The sequence below is a fragment of the Abramis brama genome, assembly GCF_963993115.1.
Source record: "Abramis brama genome assembly, chromosome: 25".
NCBI lineage: Eukaryota > Metazoa > Chordata > Actinopteri > Cypriniformes > Leuciscidae > Abramis > Abramis brama.
This window is the reverse complement of record NC_139987.1, coordinates 22,600,700-22,620,141: the sequence shown is the minus strand read 5'-3', so window position 1 is coordinate 22,620,141 and position 19,442 is coordinate 22,600,700. Positions and strand designations below refer to the sequence as shown.

General features: G+C 37.0%; 1 protein-coding gene across 1 annotated transcript; it reads left to right on the top strand.

The window, feature by feature from the left end:
- Nucleotides 1–1,238: 1,238 nt before the first annotated feature.
- On the top strand, nucleotides 1,239–12,000 carry gpat4 (glycerol-3-phosphate acyltransferase 4). The gene is made up of 13 exons (XM_084105359.1): nucleotides 1,239–1,412; nucleotides 3,875–4,411; nucleotides 7,567–7,636; nucleotides 7,727–8,009; nucleotides 8,528–8,602; nucleotides 9,663–9,752; nucleotides 9,906–9,999; nucleotides 10,132–10,247; nucleotides 10,360–10,415; nucleotides 10,502–10,587; nucleotides 10,670–10,798; nucleotides 11,151–11,230; nucleotides 11,352–12,000. Exons 2-13 carry the CDS (start codon nucleotides 4,244–4,246, stop codon nucleotides 11,458–11,460), a joined length of 1,356 nt encoding a protein of 451 aa, XP_083961485.1. The 5' UTR covers nucleotides 1,239–1,412; nucleotides 3,875–4,243; the 3' UTR covers nucleotides 11,461–12,000.
- The last annotated feature ends 7,442 nt before the right edge of the window (nucleotides 12,001–19,442 follow it).

Sequence of the window (19,442 nt, the reverse complement as noted above, 5' to 3'; positions counted from 1 at the left end):
AAAGCAATTGAATTACTGACCCACATTTAACGTCGCAAACAGACACATTTTATATCAAAGGATAAGTCATATGTACTCAGTGCAATACATTTTTGTTGTTAGAATATATTTTATTTCAAATGCAGTCAATTATTGTTACCTGCATGACGCATAGAGTTCCAGCTCCAGCATCTGGCCAGATATGGTTCTGCAGTATGATGGTATCAAACATTTAATTTATGAATGTCAATTTCACAATCACAATGCTCTCTGTAATAGGAATGGCACAAACCATTTTTAGAAGGTCAGACTGGAACACAAGAAGCACTCAAATTTTACCGTATAAACATTTGAAATGAATCGGAACTGGTTAACTTAAAAAAATAAAATAAACTCTTGAACAAAATGTTCACACTTTTGCTAGATTAATTCATTTATCTACCAACAGTGGGGAATTCAGGAACATTTCCACCGCATTATTTCCATAACATCACATGCACTCTGATAACATTCTGTGGTGAAACTTACATTTTAAACATTTCTATAACAAAATGGCCAACTTATTTGTTTAAGGCTATTCAAATATGCCTTTTTTTATGCATTCTAAATACATCCGATTAAATAAGATTTTCACACTTATTGCACCATTAAAGCTAGTGACGCACAGATATATTTACCTTTTTGATTTTTCTTTCTTGTCTTTATCACATATGTCTCGTTTCATCTCAGGAATGCTCTTTACAGACACTGTTGTCTCCTAGGCAGTGACCAAGTACGCTAGTGTTTACATTGGGGCAAAATTGTTAATTTTGGTGGAAATGACATCACTAATAGAACCGTTTTATTTCATTTAAAAAAAAGCTAAATACATACATACAAATCTAAATAAATAAATAAATATGATCGTTTTTCAATAGTTTTTGATGGATTAATGGATTGGATTTTCAGAGTTTGAACGGTCTTGAACGGTCTGGGCAAGAGTCAATCAATCAAATCTACATAAAATGCATTTTAAAAGTTGGTAAGTTTACAAGACAATTATGTGTGTGATTTTTGTATAGCCTAACAACATGGAAAGTGGACTATTAGTTTAAAAATATATAGCCTAAATATTTGTAACAAAATCTTATTAATAATGCAGACGGCTCTGGTCTAGAATAGGCTATCCCCCCAGCTATTTATTCCTGAAACACGAGCGCACCATAGACTGTAAATGAACAACTGCTCGGAGATCAGTGGTAGGAGGGGCAAACATCCTCAGTCCACCGGAAGCGGAAGTTGTGGATGCTGCTGATCGAGCAACGCGCCGCTACTGATGCTCTTAAACTTGTTGCATAACAACAACAACAGCAGCGTCTCACGTTGCTAAAATGTCAAATTAGTATTTTATTGGGAGGACAAATCAGCATTTAAACGCCATCTTCAGGGAACAGGTCAGTATAAACAGCGGGTTTCATACATTTAAAGACGTTTGGGAGTTTAATTACGTGATTAAAGCTGTTGATAAGCGCTTTAGCATCCAGTCATTTAACGTTACATCTGCATACAAACAATGTTTCATACAACTGCAGTTTTAACCCATTTATGGTTCATTTAAGATCTAATTAACATTTATTTCAGACGTTAAGATGACGATTATGCTTGAGGTGTTATAATATAGATATTTAGCTTTAGAGTGCTGTTTAATTGTCCGTTACAATCCGTTAAATACTCATTATAGTCGTTTAATAGTGTTCATCAATACATTTCATTACTCTGAATCTAATTCTGCTTTAGATGATGATTAATCATAAAGGGGGAAAACCCATGTATCATTTTTTTTATTGAATAATGCCAAAATATTTGATGTGGACAGTTGTGAATGGAAGCATATGGGTAGCAATATTAAATTTGAAATGTAATATGCAAAATGACAATGCAATATGTAAAATGGCAATGCATTTCTGTATTTAAATTTACATTTGCCACTTCATACACTAGTTTTATGTAAACTGAATGCATATTTTAATGCTTTATAAGTTGCTAAATTAAAATGAAAATGTATTACAGAAATTAATAGATGTTTAACATGTTAAACAAGCAAAAACTGCAGCACAATTATCATTTAAATGTTATTTTTCTTAATTGCATTTACACTCACAGTTGAGACACTTGCGATTGCATTTTCATTAAATGTCCCGCAATGAATGTAGCAAAATTCAGTGTGCAAATTCTGAGCCGATCAATCACTGCGTGAAGTTTTGCGACGTTTTGTGTTGGGTGGGTTGGGGTAGGATGGGTTGGGGTAGGGTGGGTTGGGGTAGGGTGGTGCCAACTTCACGCAGTGATTGACAGGGTAGGCGGGGGCGGGGCCAACATCACACAGTGTTTGACGGGGTGGGGGCGGGGCCAACATCACACAGTGTTTGACGGGGTGGGGGCGGGGCCAACATCACGCAGTGTTTGATGGGGTGAGGGCGGGGCCAACATCACACAGTGATTGACGGGGTGGGGGCGGGGCCAACATCACGCAGTGATTAGGTGTGTTCGACATCGGCTGCGGCTGGATGTAACCGATCAGAGAGTAGCCGCGTGCAGGCGGGGAGGAGCTGCAAACGGAGACTTGAAGTCGGACACTTTCTGGTTCCCGTAGTGACCGCTCACGTGGTGTTTGCATACTTTACCACAGCTGAAGTGAAATAAATGCAATATTTGCCAAATAATACACAGATGTTTCAGAGACATTTTCATTCAATACTTTGTACTGCTTCATACAGCGTCTGTTTGAACAAGAATAAAGTTCAACATAAGCTACTATCAATGAAGTGGAGTCTACGTTATTTAATCAGTTTTAATTTGATAAACATGACACAATATAACATCGCAACTACATGAAAAGAGTGTTTACTGTTATAAAAAACTGATCTGTTAGCTTTAGAGGAACTAAAGGTGTTTGTATAAACATGAAACACACGTGATCGTTGTCATGCAGTGAATCGTTGTGTCACAGCTGTGTCGTCATCAGAGCTTGTGCAGCCGCTCTTGAGAAGCTGCGCTGGCTGAGTTCTCCGGCTACTCTCGAATCGCTCTCACGGTACTTTGATGGCATACGTCACAGTCACGTGGCGTCAGCGCTGTATCAAGTCGGACAAAATTTCTAACCGGCATGCACTGCTTCAAGTCAGCCGCCGATCGGTCTGCGCAGAGCTGCATGAAGTCGAACAAGCCTATTGACGGGGTGGGGGCGGGGCCAACATCACGCAGTGATTGATGGGTGGGGGCGGGGCCAACATCACACAGTGATTGACGGGTGGGGGCGGGGCCAACACCACGCAGTGATTGGTGGGGCGGGGCCAACACCACGCAGTGATTGACGGGGTGGGGGCGGGGCCAACACCACGCAGTGATTGACGGGGTGGGGGCGGGGCCAACACCACGCAGTGATTGACGGGATGGGGGCCAACACCACGCAGTGATTGACGGGGTGGGAGGGCGTGGGGGTGTGATCGGCTCAGAATGTATTTTCAATTTGCACACTGAATTTTGCTACATTCATTGCGGGACATTTAATGAAAATGCAATCACAAGTGTCTTAACTGTGAGTGTAAATACAATTAAGAATTTTTTTAATGATTTAAATGATCATTTTGCTACAGTTTTTGCTTGAACATGTTAAACATATCTAATAATTTCTGTTATAAATTTTAATTTAGCAACTTTTAAAGCGTTAAAATATGTATTAAATTTACATATTAAAACTAGTGTATGAAATGGCAAATGTAAATGATATAATTGAATTATCATTTTCATTTTGCACCAAACGTTGCACAAATGTAATTTCAAATTGAATATTGCTACCCATATGCATTCATAATGTGGAACTCTTCAAAAACATTTTCCCCTCCTTTTTTCCTAGATATGTCAGAAATGGCAGTGGACGGTGATGTGAGACGATTTCAAATAGGTCATTGATGAAGAAATATTCATTCCAAGAGACTGTGAAAGGAGCAAAGATTGAACATTTATGCACATTTATTTATATTTCCAACACTCCTGTGATTCAGGGTTTTCTTAACCTTGATGTGTCCCGCAGACATGTCTGTAGCATCGTAAGGTGTTAATTTGATGGATATGGATATAAAATGATAATTTTCCCCTAAATGCCCATGAAGGCTGTGTTTCAGCGTAGGCTTCAGAAATTGAGGCACTATAGAGGAATCCATCAGTCTTGAGTTTAGGTAATCTCGTCACTTTTAAATCGTTCCTTCCCTGCGTCTTGGTCAAGATGGAGTCCTACCTCTTCCCCTTCGACAGCCTGATCTGTATGCTTCTGGGCATTTCCTTCACGGTGTGGTTCACCCTTCTGCTGGTGTTCATCATCGTACCCGCAATCCTCGGCGTGTCTTTCGGGATCCGCAGACTGTATATGAAGTCACTGATCAAGCTTTTTGAGGTGAGTGAGACCATTTACAGTGGTTATCTCATGACTGAACAAGAATATAAGAGGAGCTGTGGAAAGTTAAACCAGGTGAGATGGTCTGTTTGTGGTGTAAACGTCTCATAAGTTGGAAGGTCATTCAGGGTGTATTTTGCTCTGTGTTTTACTACTTAGTTCAGTAGTCAGCGCTCTCTCCCTTCACTAAAGATGCCAGAGGCTAAAAATAGAATTCACGTTTGACTGAATTAGTAAGTCTGGAGGGTCTGGCTGTCATTTGACTTTGCCTCAGACTTTAACCTGTGCTGTCACATATTCTTCCATGCATTGTTGATGCAGGAATCTGGCAGTTTGCGTTTGAAAATGTGTGAACTTTACTCCGGAAAGTATCCGACTACTCGCTTTAGAAAGTGTTTTTTTTTTTTTTTACCAAATGAGAAAAAAAAGTTTTGCTTCAGATCATCAGCATGTAGCTCTTTGCTTTAATTTATGTGAAAATATAAGCCTAAAAAAAGACATTGTTAATTGTGAATCCCACATTGATGGGTCATTACCATTCAAAAGTTTGGGGTCAGGATGATTTTTTTTTCTTTTGAAATAAATAAATACTTTTATGAAGCAAGAATGCATTAATTGGCCATTTAGGTGACTAAATAAATTTATATTTATTCATCAGTTGAGCATAATAAGAAATGTTAAATAATTAGGATTATTAGAATGATTTCTGAAGGATCGTGTGACACTGACTGAATACTGGACTAATGGCTTCTGAAATTTCAGCTTCTTCATCATAGGAATAAAATATTAAAATAGAAAGGTTATTGTAATAATATTTCACAATATTACACTGTTTTTTGATCAAATAAATGCAGCCTTGGTGAGTATGAGATTTTCACAAATATTAAAACAACTTTTGAAAATAGTAACTTGTGTTGAACAAACATTTGATTCACAGGTAGGTTCTCATGCTTTTGCATCAATATGCATTCATTTATGAATTCATTTAAATAATTCCGGTAACACTTTATTTTAAGGTGACGTAGTTACATGATACTGTACTTGCTTACTCTAGTAAATTATGCATAATTACATGTAACCCTAAACCTAACCGTAAGTACATGGAGTTAATTAATATTACTCAGTACTTATTTGAGTTATTACAATGTTACTATGTCACCTTAAAATAAAGTGTAACTGTAATTCTTAATTGTAATACTGCACATTTTGGCAATTTAGTAGGTCACCTGTGTGTTATGTGCACACAGACTGAATTGACATACTGTTCATTGTATGCATACCGTATCCTGTAGAAACAGTTAGTATACTGTTATAGAAATAACCTAAGTCCTATTGCATGTTTCCATTCAGAAATGGAGAAACGATGGCCTGTCCTTGATGCTTGGGTTTCTCTTTTTGGAACTGACAGCAAGTATCAAAGATATCGCACACTTTGGATAACATGAAGCAAATCATTAGGTCTAATGCACGATTTAATGCAAAAAGATTTTGCTCCCCTACACTGTAATTTGAAAAATTGAGATGCTTCAAGAATCACTTTCTTGATTCTAGCAATTAAAATCAAATCATGAGATGCCTAAATGACTGATGTAGTCACTCGTTCAGACCGTCTCCAGACTCCCTAAGAACCTCCAGATGGCTGTTTTTCAGTGACTAACTTCCACTTACTCTTTTGTCCGGTGACCCTGAACAGGGGAGCAAAATTTAGTCTGACAAGCAGCTTGACTGTTCACTCTTTCCCCATCCCGACCGTGGCATCCACAACTCCCTGAGTCACAGCATCAGCAGCAACCACGAGAGAGTCACTGTTTACTTTCACACAGCGAAAGGACATCTTTCCACACTCGGTGCTCAGCTGCTGTCCTTGCTTGACTAATCCACTTTTAATGATCCCTTAGGGGAAATTCAGATGCAGCAACATCAAATGTTGAGCGCACACATGTACATGCATGTGCAGGTATACATAAACAAGGCAAAATATGGCAGATTTTTACAGGGATTACACAAGTGTCTTAAATTGGTTACAGGAAGTAAAGACTAAAGGCCGATTCACACAGAACGTGTTTTTGCTGTTAAAAATGTGAGACCCAGGTCAGTGGAATGAATAAAACAATGGAAAAACACGTTCTGTGTGAACGGCTCCAAAGAACTTCATTTTACACATTCAGTATATAGATTTTATTAGTATTGGCAGAGTAATCTGTATCTTACAGATTATTTTTGTATCAGCAAAATCCAATATCGATCAACTTCAAATTCGTACATATTTCGATACAAGTACATAAACCAATTTCAATACAAGTTTAACTAAGTAAAATAATCTAAAATGCATGATTTATTTTTGAGATTGTATGAGTTTCTGCATGGACATACAATATTAATTTTTATTTGTGCAGGTCTTATAAAATGTTAAATTTGATTTTAAAAACTATGCACTAAACAGATACTCTGTATTTAGTTCAGTGTGATGTGGAAGGTTTAAGACAAAGCAGTTCTTTTAGCCTGTTCATTTCAATCTGAACTGATTATTTTAAGTCAAGTGCTCTGGTTTCAAATAGGTTTTATAGATTCCAATGTGAGGTTGGTAGATGCTTTGTGACTGAATCATCATAAAGAACTGGTTCCACAAAACGATTCATTCATTGCTGACCCATTCTTTTTAAAAGTTGAACTGTCAGTGGATGGTGTGGATGGGCTCATATGAGGTTTTCAGGGGCTTTGGCTGAACTCCAGGTCTCCACAAGGACACATGGATCAGCCGTTGTGTTCTCCTCCCCGGTGGCTGTATCTCTGTGGAATTGGCGCCCCAAAGGCTGTTTATCGCTTGAATGTTGTTTGTTTCCCCATCCTCATGACAGCTGGGTGAGTTCTTTTGGGGTCGCAGACCAGCCCGCCATTGGGGATACAAAACAAATGTAACAAAAGGAAGATTAAGTGATCCAATTAAGACTCATGTCATGTAATTCCATAATGAAACGCGTCCATAATGAGATGAAATGGTCAAATAAAATAAAATTTTCACCTTTAATTTGGACATACCACAGTTTGAAAAATATCACTATTTTGAGGCTTTGTTACTGCGATACTACAATGGACACAGCAGGATACTGTTCTGAACCATTACAGTGTGCAGTTTATTTCATTTGTTCTTTCAGTGGGCGACCTTAAGAATGGAGCGAGGAGCCAGAGAGAAGAATCAGCATCTCTACAAACCCTACAGCAATGGTGAAACACTAAAAAGATCATTCACATGAGTTCCCACCAACGTCATATTTCCGACATTGTCGTAACCCTGCTCTCTCCCCCACCCCACAGGGATCATTGCTAAAGAACCAGCGTCCCTCGAACAGGAGATCCAGGAAATGAGGCGTGGCGGTGCAGAGCCTGAGTTTGACATGTCTGACATCTTCAATTTCTGCCGGCGAGGCGTGGAGAGCATCGTCGATGACGAGGTGACCAAGCGCTTCACAGCGGAGGAGCTGGAGTCCTGGAACCTGCTGACCCGCAGCAACTACAACTTCCACCACATCAGCACCAGGCTCACGGCGCTCTGGGGGGTGGGCGTGCTCATCCGATATGGGTTTCTTCTGCCACTCAGGTGAGAGGGAGATCGATGGATGCTGCATGAATGCTTTGTGGACGGATATGGTTGATAATCGCCAGAGTAGTGGTTTTCAAATGGGACTATTCAATCAATTAGACGTGATGAACTGCCTCTGAAAAGATTTTGTGTTTCGGTTCCAGCTTGCAGAAATATTAACAAACTGATGGAGCCTAAGTGAGAAATAGTCGAAGTTCTGTGTGGCACGATTCCAAACCTTAAAAACAGATTGGACTTTAAGGATTCACCGGTTTTAAACTGTCAGCACTTTTAAGGCATCAGCAGTTTTAAGGCCTTACGGTGCCCAATGCTAAGTGCTCAAGGATAAACGGACACCTTGTATTTTTATTCAAAAGAACTATGCTGAAAAAATGTGCAAATCACCTGAGGCTGTTTGTAATCTCCACTAGCCCAGGATGATTACTCTAATGCAGATATAATGTTTGTGCTGTGATTATGTTAAGCTGTGTCCTTTTTAGATCTTGCTTTTAACATTTGCCGTGTTGCTCTTACAGAGTCACGCTTGCTTTTACTGGTGTCGGTCTTCTTGTGGTTCAGTCATCAATCGTTGGCCTGTTTCCTAATGGAAGGTATGTCTCGGTACACTTCTGAAGGTCTGAGGCTGTTGAGTTGGGTTTAAAGGGATGGTTCGGAGTAAAATCAACCTAGGGTCCTTTGCACCATGACCTCGAGCCAAACAACCTTTGCCTTTTTCGAAGCCTTTTTTCCCTTGGTTGAACATTATTAAAGTTAGAGCTTATTTAGAGATATCAGCCGAATGGCTTAGTGCAGGCGCTAATGGATCCAAGGTTGTATATCATAAATTACCCCACTAATAATGCCCAGAATGGTACCAAACTTCTACAGTAGAACAAATAGGTTCTCTACTCATAAAACGAGGCATTGGAAAGTTTCTAAGTACATCAGGAGTTTATTTAAATAACACTTGCCTGACGGCTAATGCTACCGCTAACTCGGATGTCAGGGTCACTTCCGTGATTTGGGAAAAGCACGTAAAAGTCCTTGTGTCCTTAAGTGACATTCATTGTGGTGCAAATAATTTATTTTTCAAATAAATGCTTTTCTATTTAAAGAATCCTGAAAAACTTTATGTTAGCAGCACAAGTGTTTTCAACTGTCATAATAAAAAGAAATGTTTCTTGAGCAGCAAATCAGCATATTATAATGATTTCTGAAGGATCATGTGACACTGAAGACTGGAGTAATGATGCTGAAAATTCAGCTTTGATCACAGGAATAAATTACATCTTAAAATATATTCAAATAGCAAACAGTTATTTTGGATTGTAAAAATATTTCAAAGTATTACTGGTTTTACTGTATTTTTTCCATCATTGGAATAAATTAGCAGTTTTCTATTGTAATATATTATGAAATGTATATAATTTGCTGTATTTTGAATCAAATCTTCTTTCAAAAACATATAAAAATCATTTGAATGGTAGTGTAAAATCAATCAAAATTCAATCAAGAGCTGTATAATAATAATTTAACATATTAGAAAGTGTTTGACTTTAGTAATAAGATATAAACACACATGCATATATTGGCTAGTTGAAGACCCATTAAATCTCTTGTTCCAATGTAAAAGTGGTTTGTTTACAATGTTTTCTGTGCTCTAATGTGCAGAATGAAGAATTATCTCAGCGACAAGGTTCATTTAATGTGTTACCGGATCTGTGTAAGAGCCCTCACGGCCATCATTACCTATCATGACAGGTATTGACACACAAACACTTCCATATTCCAGTATTAAACATTATTATTAGATTTGTCATGTTGCTTGGTGACTACAGCTACACATCTGTATGCCTGTTGCATTGTTTTATTTTCCATATTTCTTACTATCCACTTATTTTTTTTCCCTTCAAGTGAGAATAAACCCAAAAACGGAGGAATCTGTGTGGCCAATCACACCTCGCCTATCGACGTCATCATTCTGGCCAGTGACGGATGCTATGCTATGGTAGTGTGATGTTTGTGTTTATGACTTTGGTTCAGTATTGATATTTAATGTAATATGAGTCCTCCGGTTCTACTCGCACCGCTCTCAGCTGGCCTCCATTACACTAGCAATTAATAATTGTGTGTGCATCAGGTGGGTCAGGTCCATGGTGGTCTGATGGGGGTCATTCAGAGGGCGATGGTGAAGGCCTGTCCTCACATCTGGTTTGAGAGGTCTGAAGTGAAGGACCGACACCTAGTGGCCAAACGGTAACAGTGCATTTACTCACATGCATCCATTTTCTTACATTTACAATTTGAGCATTTCTGTTTGACACAAATTCAAACAAATATATATATATATTTTTTTTAATATATATAGTTTAAGTGACCACGTTGCAGATAAAAGCAAACTACCAATCCTTATATTCCCAGAGGGTGAGTGTTAAAACTCCTGTTTATAAATAACCATTTCATAGTGAAGTATGTGTGGAATAAATCAACTTTCTTTGTCTTTTCTGAAGGAACCTGTATAAACAACACTTCAGTCATGATGTTCAAGAAGGGAAGCTTTGAGATTGGCTGCACAGTTTATCCTGTGGCCATAAAGGTAAGAACAACCTCTTTTATGTTAAACGTTGTCTTCATCGTTATAAAGTGGCTTTAAATTCCTCTGGCTGTTGTTTTGGCAGTATGATCCTCGCTTTGGTGATGCGTTCTGGAATAGCAGCAAATTTGGGATGGTGAACTATCTGCTGCACATGATGAGCAGTTGGGCCATCGTGTGTAGCGTCTGGTACCTTCCACCGATGAGCCGAATGGTGAGGGGCGAAGCTTCAAAAGAGATGAAAAACTACCGTTCAAAAGTTTGTTTTTAATACTTTTATATAGCAAGGATGAATTCAATTGATCAAAAGTGACAGTAAAGACATTTATATTAAAAAATAATATATTATTATAGACTAAAATAGAAAATAGTTGTTTTTGGATTGTAATAATATTTCACAATATTAATATTTGCACTGTATTTATGATCAAATAAATGCAGCCTTGGGGAGAATAATACTCAAAAACATTAAGAAGTCTTTCAGACCCCAAACTTTTGAATGGTATTGTATTTTTATTTTCTCTTTGCCAGCCCTTCATTATATTTAGGTGAGTTTATTTTTCCAGGAAGGGGAGGACGCTGTGCAGTTTGCCAACAGGGTTAAAGCAGCCATCGCTAGAAAGGGAGGACTGGCAGACTTGTTATGGTTGGTTCCTCTTTAAAAAGTGTCAAACACAAATTGTAATATGAGTTGGGACTTAAAGAACACACATGGACATTTTAAAATTGGATAAAGCGTAAACCTTTTGTGCTCTGCATGCTCACAGGGATGGTGGACTGAAACGAGGGAAAGTCAAAGAAGTTTTCAAAGAGGAGCAGCAGAAACTTTACAGCAAGGTTTTAGTGGGCAGCAGCGAAGACCGCAGTCGCTCTTGAAGAGATGCAGCTCTGCTTGACTTCACACGTGCTGCTCGGCCCTAAACTGGCCCCTTCCTGAGCTGTAGAACTGAACCGGCGAAGTCATTCGTGAGCCGGTGGGAAAGCTGTGTCGCCAGACCCTCGGCTCACTGCTGCGCCTCAGGAGCTTTTGCATTGTTGCACGATTGTCTCTGTTGCTTTCGATTCCTGGGCTGACTATGATTTCTGTTTGGAGTGAGAGTTACACATGGCATACTTGAGTGAATTTTTTTTATATATATTTATTTATTTTTTCCTTCGCAGTCTGTTTCAGTTTTGAATTTTTGTGCTCTGTTAATGTAATGCATGATGTCCCAGGAGAAAACAAGAGTGGAAGAGTTTGAAGTGATTTATTTAAGGTTGGGTAAAAAACTGAAGGGATGATGTGCGTAGAACTGTAATGTCGGTAGAACCATGAAGAACAATGTCTGTTAAGTGTTTAGCTGCTCAGATCATCTCCTCATGGCAGCCTCTCTAGTGTGCTGTTTGTTCTTTTTTAATACAGTAGGTTTTTTTTAACATTGTCTTCGTTTATTTTTTCATTTATACATTCAAACAGTGTTCATTCAAACGCTAATGAAAGGTTAATGTCTAACCACTCTGAAAGGACAATTTTTTTTTTTTTTTTTTTTTTTAAAGCAGTTCTCAAGTTTTTAATTTAAATCAAGACAAAAAGGGCCTGATTTTCACCTTGCACAAAGTCAACATCTCTTAAGAATTTTCAAAACAAAGCACTAATTATCTTTGTGATATATCCATAAAGTGTAGGGCAGTGTTAGTTAGAATGGCGGGTCAAAGGGTCTCTAGACCTTGTACTTTTTTCATTCCACTGACCTTTGTCTCGCGTTTTTATCAGCAAAAAACATTCTGTGTGAACTGGCCATAACGCAGGTCTATACAGAAAAACTTTTAAAGGGGTGGTTGATTAAGATTTCACTTTTCTAACTTTAGTTAGTGTGTAATGTTGCTGTTTGATCTGCAAAGTTACAACACTCAAAGTTCAGAGCAAAGGGAGATATTTGCTTTTAAAGAAATTGCTTTTTAAGGACTACAACAAACTGCTGGTTGACTGACTACATGACATTCCTCCCGGGTTAGTGACATCACCAACCCCAGAATTTACATAAACCCCGCCCCCGGAACACGATTTAATGATTATCATGAATATGAATAGAACAGAATATGCTAATCAATGACTAGAAGATTACTGCACATAAGCTACATAAATTCATCAACTAACCATTCAGAAATGTTGTCTACATGTCACTTCTTCTTGAGTCGCTCCATCTTTCTGACTGGACTTCATCTGACTTCATCTTTTTAACATAAAAGGCTAAAAGTTTTTGAAATTTTCAGTGTGTGTCTGTGTGAGGTCAAAATGGCACAAGCTGTTGAAGCTCCGCCCTCTGTGCCGCGAGCAGCAGCTCATTTGCATTTAAAGGAACAGACACAACACCGTACGTTTTTTCTCACCCTCAAAAAGTGACAATTTTAACATGCTATATAAAAATATCTGGGGGGTATTTTGAGATGTTCCTGCCGATTCCTAGGCGAACTCAACTTCTTCCCTTCTACATTTTGCGCCATTTACTAACTTGTGTGTTTATAGCCTATTAAAAATAAGCGTACTTTTATGCAAAATGGTTTACCCAAGGGGTTCATTTACAAAACGTTTAATTTCTGAATACTTGTTAAATATAGGCTTTTTGTCAGCTTGGTTATTAGCATTATCAGCAGATGTCGAAATTTGCACAGTATACCTCCCATGGATCTAAAACCAATCATTTATTCCTATAGCCTATTAATAACAAATGGCAAACATGGGATCTATAGCCTAGTTATACTATGAACAAACTCCATGAAATCAGCCCCATGTTGGACGAAGTTTCTATCAGTTCTCAAACAGATTGTAGAATAGGCCATTCAAGGACGACACACAAGTTTTTAATACTAGAAGATCCATCAACATGTTCTTTTAATTTTTTTAACAAAGTTAAACATCTCCGGTTACTAAATGTAACCTCGGTTCCCTGAGATGAGGGACATTGCATCGGAATCTAACGCTTTAGGAAAACAAAGCATGAGATTCCGAAGCAATGTCGAAGTGACTGAAATCAAAAGGCAACCTAGCTAATATAGTTTTTAGCAAAAATAAATTGTAAAAACATGGTATAGTTTTACCATAATTTTTTCTTGCCATGAAAATAGCCACAAGCTGACATGGCATTAAAAAACAAACAATGACATCAGCAGAGAACATCATGTACAGATGTTCATGCGTAGTGTGAATGCACACAGAGCCTCCATATCTCTAAGCTCCAGAAGACCTTTAAAAATACACCATAAACACGGCTGACCCCTTTAGTCTTATTGGCACAGGCCAGAAACACAAACCGATTTTGTTGTTCTTAAAGGGCATTTAGATTCAAAGCTTGTGGCAGACAGATGAGTTTGACAGGTAAACCACCATGGGGGTTTCATATCTGTGGAGGAAGAGACTTCAAGAGGACTCTGACTGTCTCGAAGGTGAGCTGAACACATGTGGCCCACATTTTCTTATGAACAAAACATTTTGAAAGTGTTAAGCATAAGCACTGCGGTCACCCTGATCCAAGACTGCCTGTTCATTCGGTTAGTTATTCACACAGTTAACTGACCAGCTCTTTGTGAACATAAAGTTAATGTTAAATGTTGCTACAGTAAGGCTCATTTAGCTTGTTTGAGTAAAGCTAGCATTGTGACAAGAATCCAGTTTTTCCCAGAATCCCGCTGTTCTTCTTCCACCCAGGAGGCATCAGTCAGGCCAAAGCAAACCGATGAGTCGAGATAGGGCCAGTCCAAGAGCTTAGTGCACTAGACCCATGCTGTTGAACAACATCACATGTTTCTCATTGTTCATGTGTTCAGCAGTTCTCAAAGCTTCAAAGCCCCACTGGAGAGAAACTGCAGTCCTAACAGCTGAAACAACATGAAAATACCAATATTACACACGAATAATGTTTGCCTTCAATTCAAGTTTGTACATTTAGTTTAATACCATTACATGGACAAAATTTCATGTTGAAGGCTTTTGAAAGCTTTGCTGCCATCTTGTGTTCAAGTCAAATTGAAGATGTCATATCTCATCGTATTGGCAGTGTTATTTTAGAATCATTAATCATTGATACTATTATAGTTTTTGTTAATATTTTGTATTAAACTTTATTTTTATATTATCTTTTTTAATTTTCATTTTAAGTTTTAGTAATTTTGTGTTTTTGTCATTTTTATTATTGTTTTTTAAATACCTCCGTAGTTGTGTGTGTGTATATATATATATATATATATATATATATATATATATCAATGTATATATCTGTCTCATATATATATATATATATATATATATATATATATATATATATATATATATATATATATATGAGACAGATATATATATATATATATATATAATAAAATAAGTATATATACTTTTTAATATATTAGTAGTATAGCATATGTATAGTATATATTTTCTTTTTTCAGTTGATGTTTATTTTATTTCAAGTAATGAGAATTTTTATCGTTTTTGTTAACAATAATATTTCCGTTCATTAATTTCAGAAGGTTTCCACCACAGGACAGAACTTTGCATCTGATTGGATTCCAATATTTAAATCACAGACCACCAGGAAAAAGTAATACCATCATATACAGTCATGAAACTCCAGAGGGCGCAGGCTGATTTTATTTCAGGTCCTTTACATGCATTCTGCAGGCAATCACATCATTACTGCATGGCACAAGCTGATTGGCTCTGCTGATCCTGCAGCCAATGAGATTGCTTGCTCAACATTTAAATAGTCTGGTTCAGTTTTTGCTGTAAGCTAGTCCTGCTATCAGAGTTCCTCTGAAACCCTCCAGCTCCACCTGCCTAGATCTGCTACAGGATTTATGTGTCTATTTAGTATTTGTGCAGGAGCAGCAAATCTTGCATGATCACAGCAGTGTGTCTGTGTGTCTGTTAGCAGCAGGCTGTTAGCTAATCAATCATCTTGTAATACATTAAAACTGCCATATTCAATAACATGCTATAACTATTCAGAGCGTTGTCATGAGTGATACATCTCATTTCTAGAACATAAAAGAACATTAGGATGTCTTGTTGAACTCATGATCTCTGACTCTTGTCTCAGGGTGAGCTTTAATTATCCAGTCTGGAGCTACCTGAAGAACTCAGGAGAATCAGGACGCAAGTTCAACCTCAGCAACTCAGATGGTCCAACACTTTCAGAATACTACAGGAAGGACTAGAACGTGAGTATTTCATTTCACTCTTATCATATGATTCATTCTTGCATTAAAACCTCTCAAAGCCATCTGGAGCGATCCAGCACAATCACAGGTTCCGCACTTGTGAGAGATCAAGTTCAAGTTCAAGTTACTTTATTTATACCCGAAGGTAGATTTTGTTTGCAGCGGAGTCACACACCATCACATTACCACACATCATCAAAAATCATCCAAAAAAAATGTGGCTACGTCATTGTGTGAGAACCCTAAAACAGAAGACATTATGCTTTTTTACATTTTCTACTTTTTTTAGTGTGTAATGTTGCTATTTGAGCATGAAAAGGGTAAAAGCACAAAGTCACACCAAAGGGAGTTATTCTCTATATCAGTGCGCACCGATTCTGAACTCCCTGAAACTCCTCGATTGTAGTCTTCAGTTTTCTTCCAGGAATGGACATGTCACAATATCCCTCATTTAAATAATTCCTGCACAAAACATACGCAAAAAAAGGAGTGAGGCCTGGTTGAGTTGCGCTAGTAGTGTGTTGAAACTCGCGGTTATGGTAAGGACTGTAACATTTGGCTGAAATGGCTGACCAATAACAACACACTGGTCCAGCCGACCAATCAGAGCACACTGCACTTTTCAGAAGGAGGGGCTTCATAGAGACCGGAACTAAACAGAGCGTTACTGACAGACTGGGAAGAGAGGTGCTGCAACAATATAAAATATTAAAAAAACATGCTTTTTGAACATGCATGAATGCTTTTTGAACATTCAAGCATGAAAATTCTATTCTATTCTACTATTCTAGTAAACCCCCAAATCAAAATCAAGACTCTGAAAAAGGGCATAATATGACCTCTTTAAATTAAGCTTATATTTTTTTCCATCCTACAAGTAAATATTATATTGTCTCAACAAGAAGGAAAAGTGATTTTTCTTTCAAATCTAATTTTTTATTATTTTTTATTAGACATTGTCTAATTTCAAGTGCGTTTTAAGTATCCTGCACCCTTCAGTATGTTCATTTGTATGTTTTAATGTTTTAAGCAGTGTTATTTTAGTATTATTGAGATGTTATTATAGTTTTTATTTACATTGAGTCAGTTTAAATTTTTAAATTTGCCATTTAAAGGTTTAGTCATTGTTTTTTGTCATTTTTAGAAGTTTTTTTTAAATGTCTTTTATAATTTTAATTCATTTTTATCAGTTTTCATTTTCATTTTAGTCAATTTTGTATTTTCTTTAGCTATTAGCATTTAGCATTTTAGCTATTATAACCCTGGTTTTTAGCAAATTGATTGGTTTTTATGATGCTCATCAAAATACAGTTGCTCCAAAACTTTTATAATAGTGGCAAATATATAATCTAAAGTTCACCTAAAATTAAAATTCTGTCTTATTCTACTCTACAGAACAATGAAAGTGGATGATAACCATGGCTATCAAGCTCCAAAAATGACAACGCACCATTAAAGCATCATAAACATGTCCTGAAATCTTCAAGTCCCCCTGTGGTGAAAATTAAGCTGTGGTCTTAAGATGTGGTGTTTTTAATATTCTACAAGACAAAACATGCAAATTCAAGTCAACACCATTGCTGAGTATTTTCAGTGAACCAAAGACACGGTTTAAAAACACGGTTTCTGACGTCACAAACCACCTGGTAACCAATCAGATCAACGTGTGATCGTCAACGAGTGGATCTCTGAGCTGGTGTGAGTGAGTGGAGGCGGAGCTCATTTGCATATTCATAAAACCACGTATACTAAATGAGTCAAGGAGTTACATTCAAGCTATTTAAATATTTCATTTTGGTGAACAAAGATGAATTTTAAGGGATAAAAGTGACTACAGGGGGACTTTAAACCATACAGTAGTTTTGTGTTTTTCATTGTATGAGTTTTCTTTTGGGTTCCACATTATAAAGAAAGTTATATGGTTTCAAAAATCCATGAGTAAATGATGACAATTCAGATTTTTGGCTGAATTTTTCCTTTATTGCATTGGTTCTTAGTCCTCTCTAGAGGGCAGTATTTTCTCATGATTCACTATTGCATTATAGTCAATACATGCAGTCTGTGACTGAATGAGAAATTATGCTTTCAATTAGTCTCTGGCATCTTTGTGGAAGAGACGACATCATTGGAACGCATCCCACGGCCATAACATAGAAAAAAAGAAAAAGAGTGTGGCATTTCATAGATGATTTTTTTATAGCCTATTATGAATGTATTTTTGCTTGCTGTTGCGAACAGCCTGCAGTCTGACCTCAGTTTATTATGTAAAAGAATCCAATGATAAAGAGTTAGACGGCCGTGCCCTGTTGACTTCCACTCCCCATGCAGAACTATGAAGGCCTTGAACGACAGGTTTCAGGAACAATGCAAGCACGTATTATCCTCACGAAGGAACTGGTGTTTGTCCTCCTCATGTTTATTATAACCTGAATGACAATGAAGGTTCATCAGTAATGTATGATGGTGACTTTGTGTTAATACCTGGTGTTTTGTAGAACAACAACAGATTAATATACAATTATAAATTATGAAACAAGTAAAGTCACATATAGCGCTTTATACAATGCAGATTTACACAATGCAGATTGCTTCAAAAGCAGTTTCACAGTAATAAACAAGGAAAATACATGTTGTAAAATTTGTCACAACTTCAATATCAGCTGTAAAGCAGCTGTACGGTACACAATGGTATAACTCCCACAAACAATTATTTGTTTTGGTTGAATCTATATAGTAGGTCATTATACAACTTTATTTGAAGTAACCAGGGTGGAAGTGTTTGTTTTAGTATCTTAAATGGCTTATCTCTGTTGGTTTGCTCTATATATCAGAGTGCGGACTGTGTTCTTTGCAGAAAAGTCTTTCTTTTAAGTTTTAAATCTCTTTTGCAATAAGAACAGAATAGATCCTGTTCATTTGTGTTCCTTTGTTCATGAACAATGAGATCTGGTCACTGCCAGCATGACAATTTAGTATAATTGTTGCTTTGTGACACTGTGCAGTTCTCTAGTGTCTAAATTTAGACAATTTAATTATACATCTCTATTAAAGAGTCATAATTGAAAGAAGCATAAATTATTTTAGTGTGTGCAATGAAACAAGTTGTTGCTTGTTGCTAAAAACAAGTTGCAAGAAGCATTAGTCATGGTTTAATTTAGGCATTGGCATGTAAACAAAATCTTAGAGATTAGTCCATAAACCTATATACATATATATATATATATATATATATATATATAGAGAGAGAGAGAGAGAGAGAGAGAGAGAGAGAGAGAGAGAGAGAGAGAGAAAAGAAGCACAAAAATTAAGCCTTTTTCAGAGAGTTTCCAGTTTTTTTTTTTTTTTTTTTTTTTTAAGAAATATCAAAACAAACAATACAAATTCAATACATTTCAAATGCTAGGGGGAGGTATAAACAGTATTATAGGAATACTTTAAAGAATGTAGCCTACATGTTTGTAAAATTCGAATAGCTTTTTGTTTCTTCGAGGGCAATATTGACTCAATATAATGCTTCACTTCATTTTTAAATGCACATTTATGAATTTTATGTTTATGAATTTCATTTATGTGAAATTTACACTATCAAAATAAAAAAAATAACAAAATAAGTGCGGGGTAGATTGTTTCCAGCTCTGCCCAATGAAACAATTATTCGTTGCGTC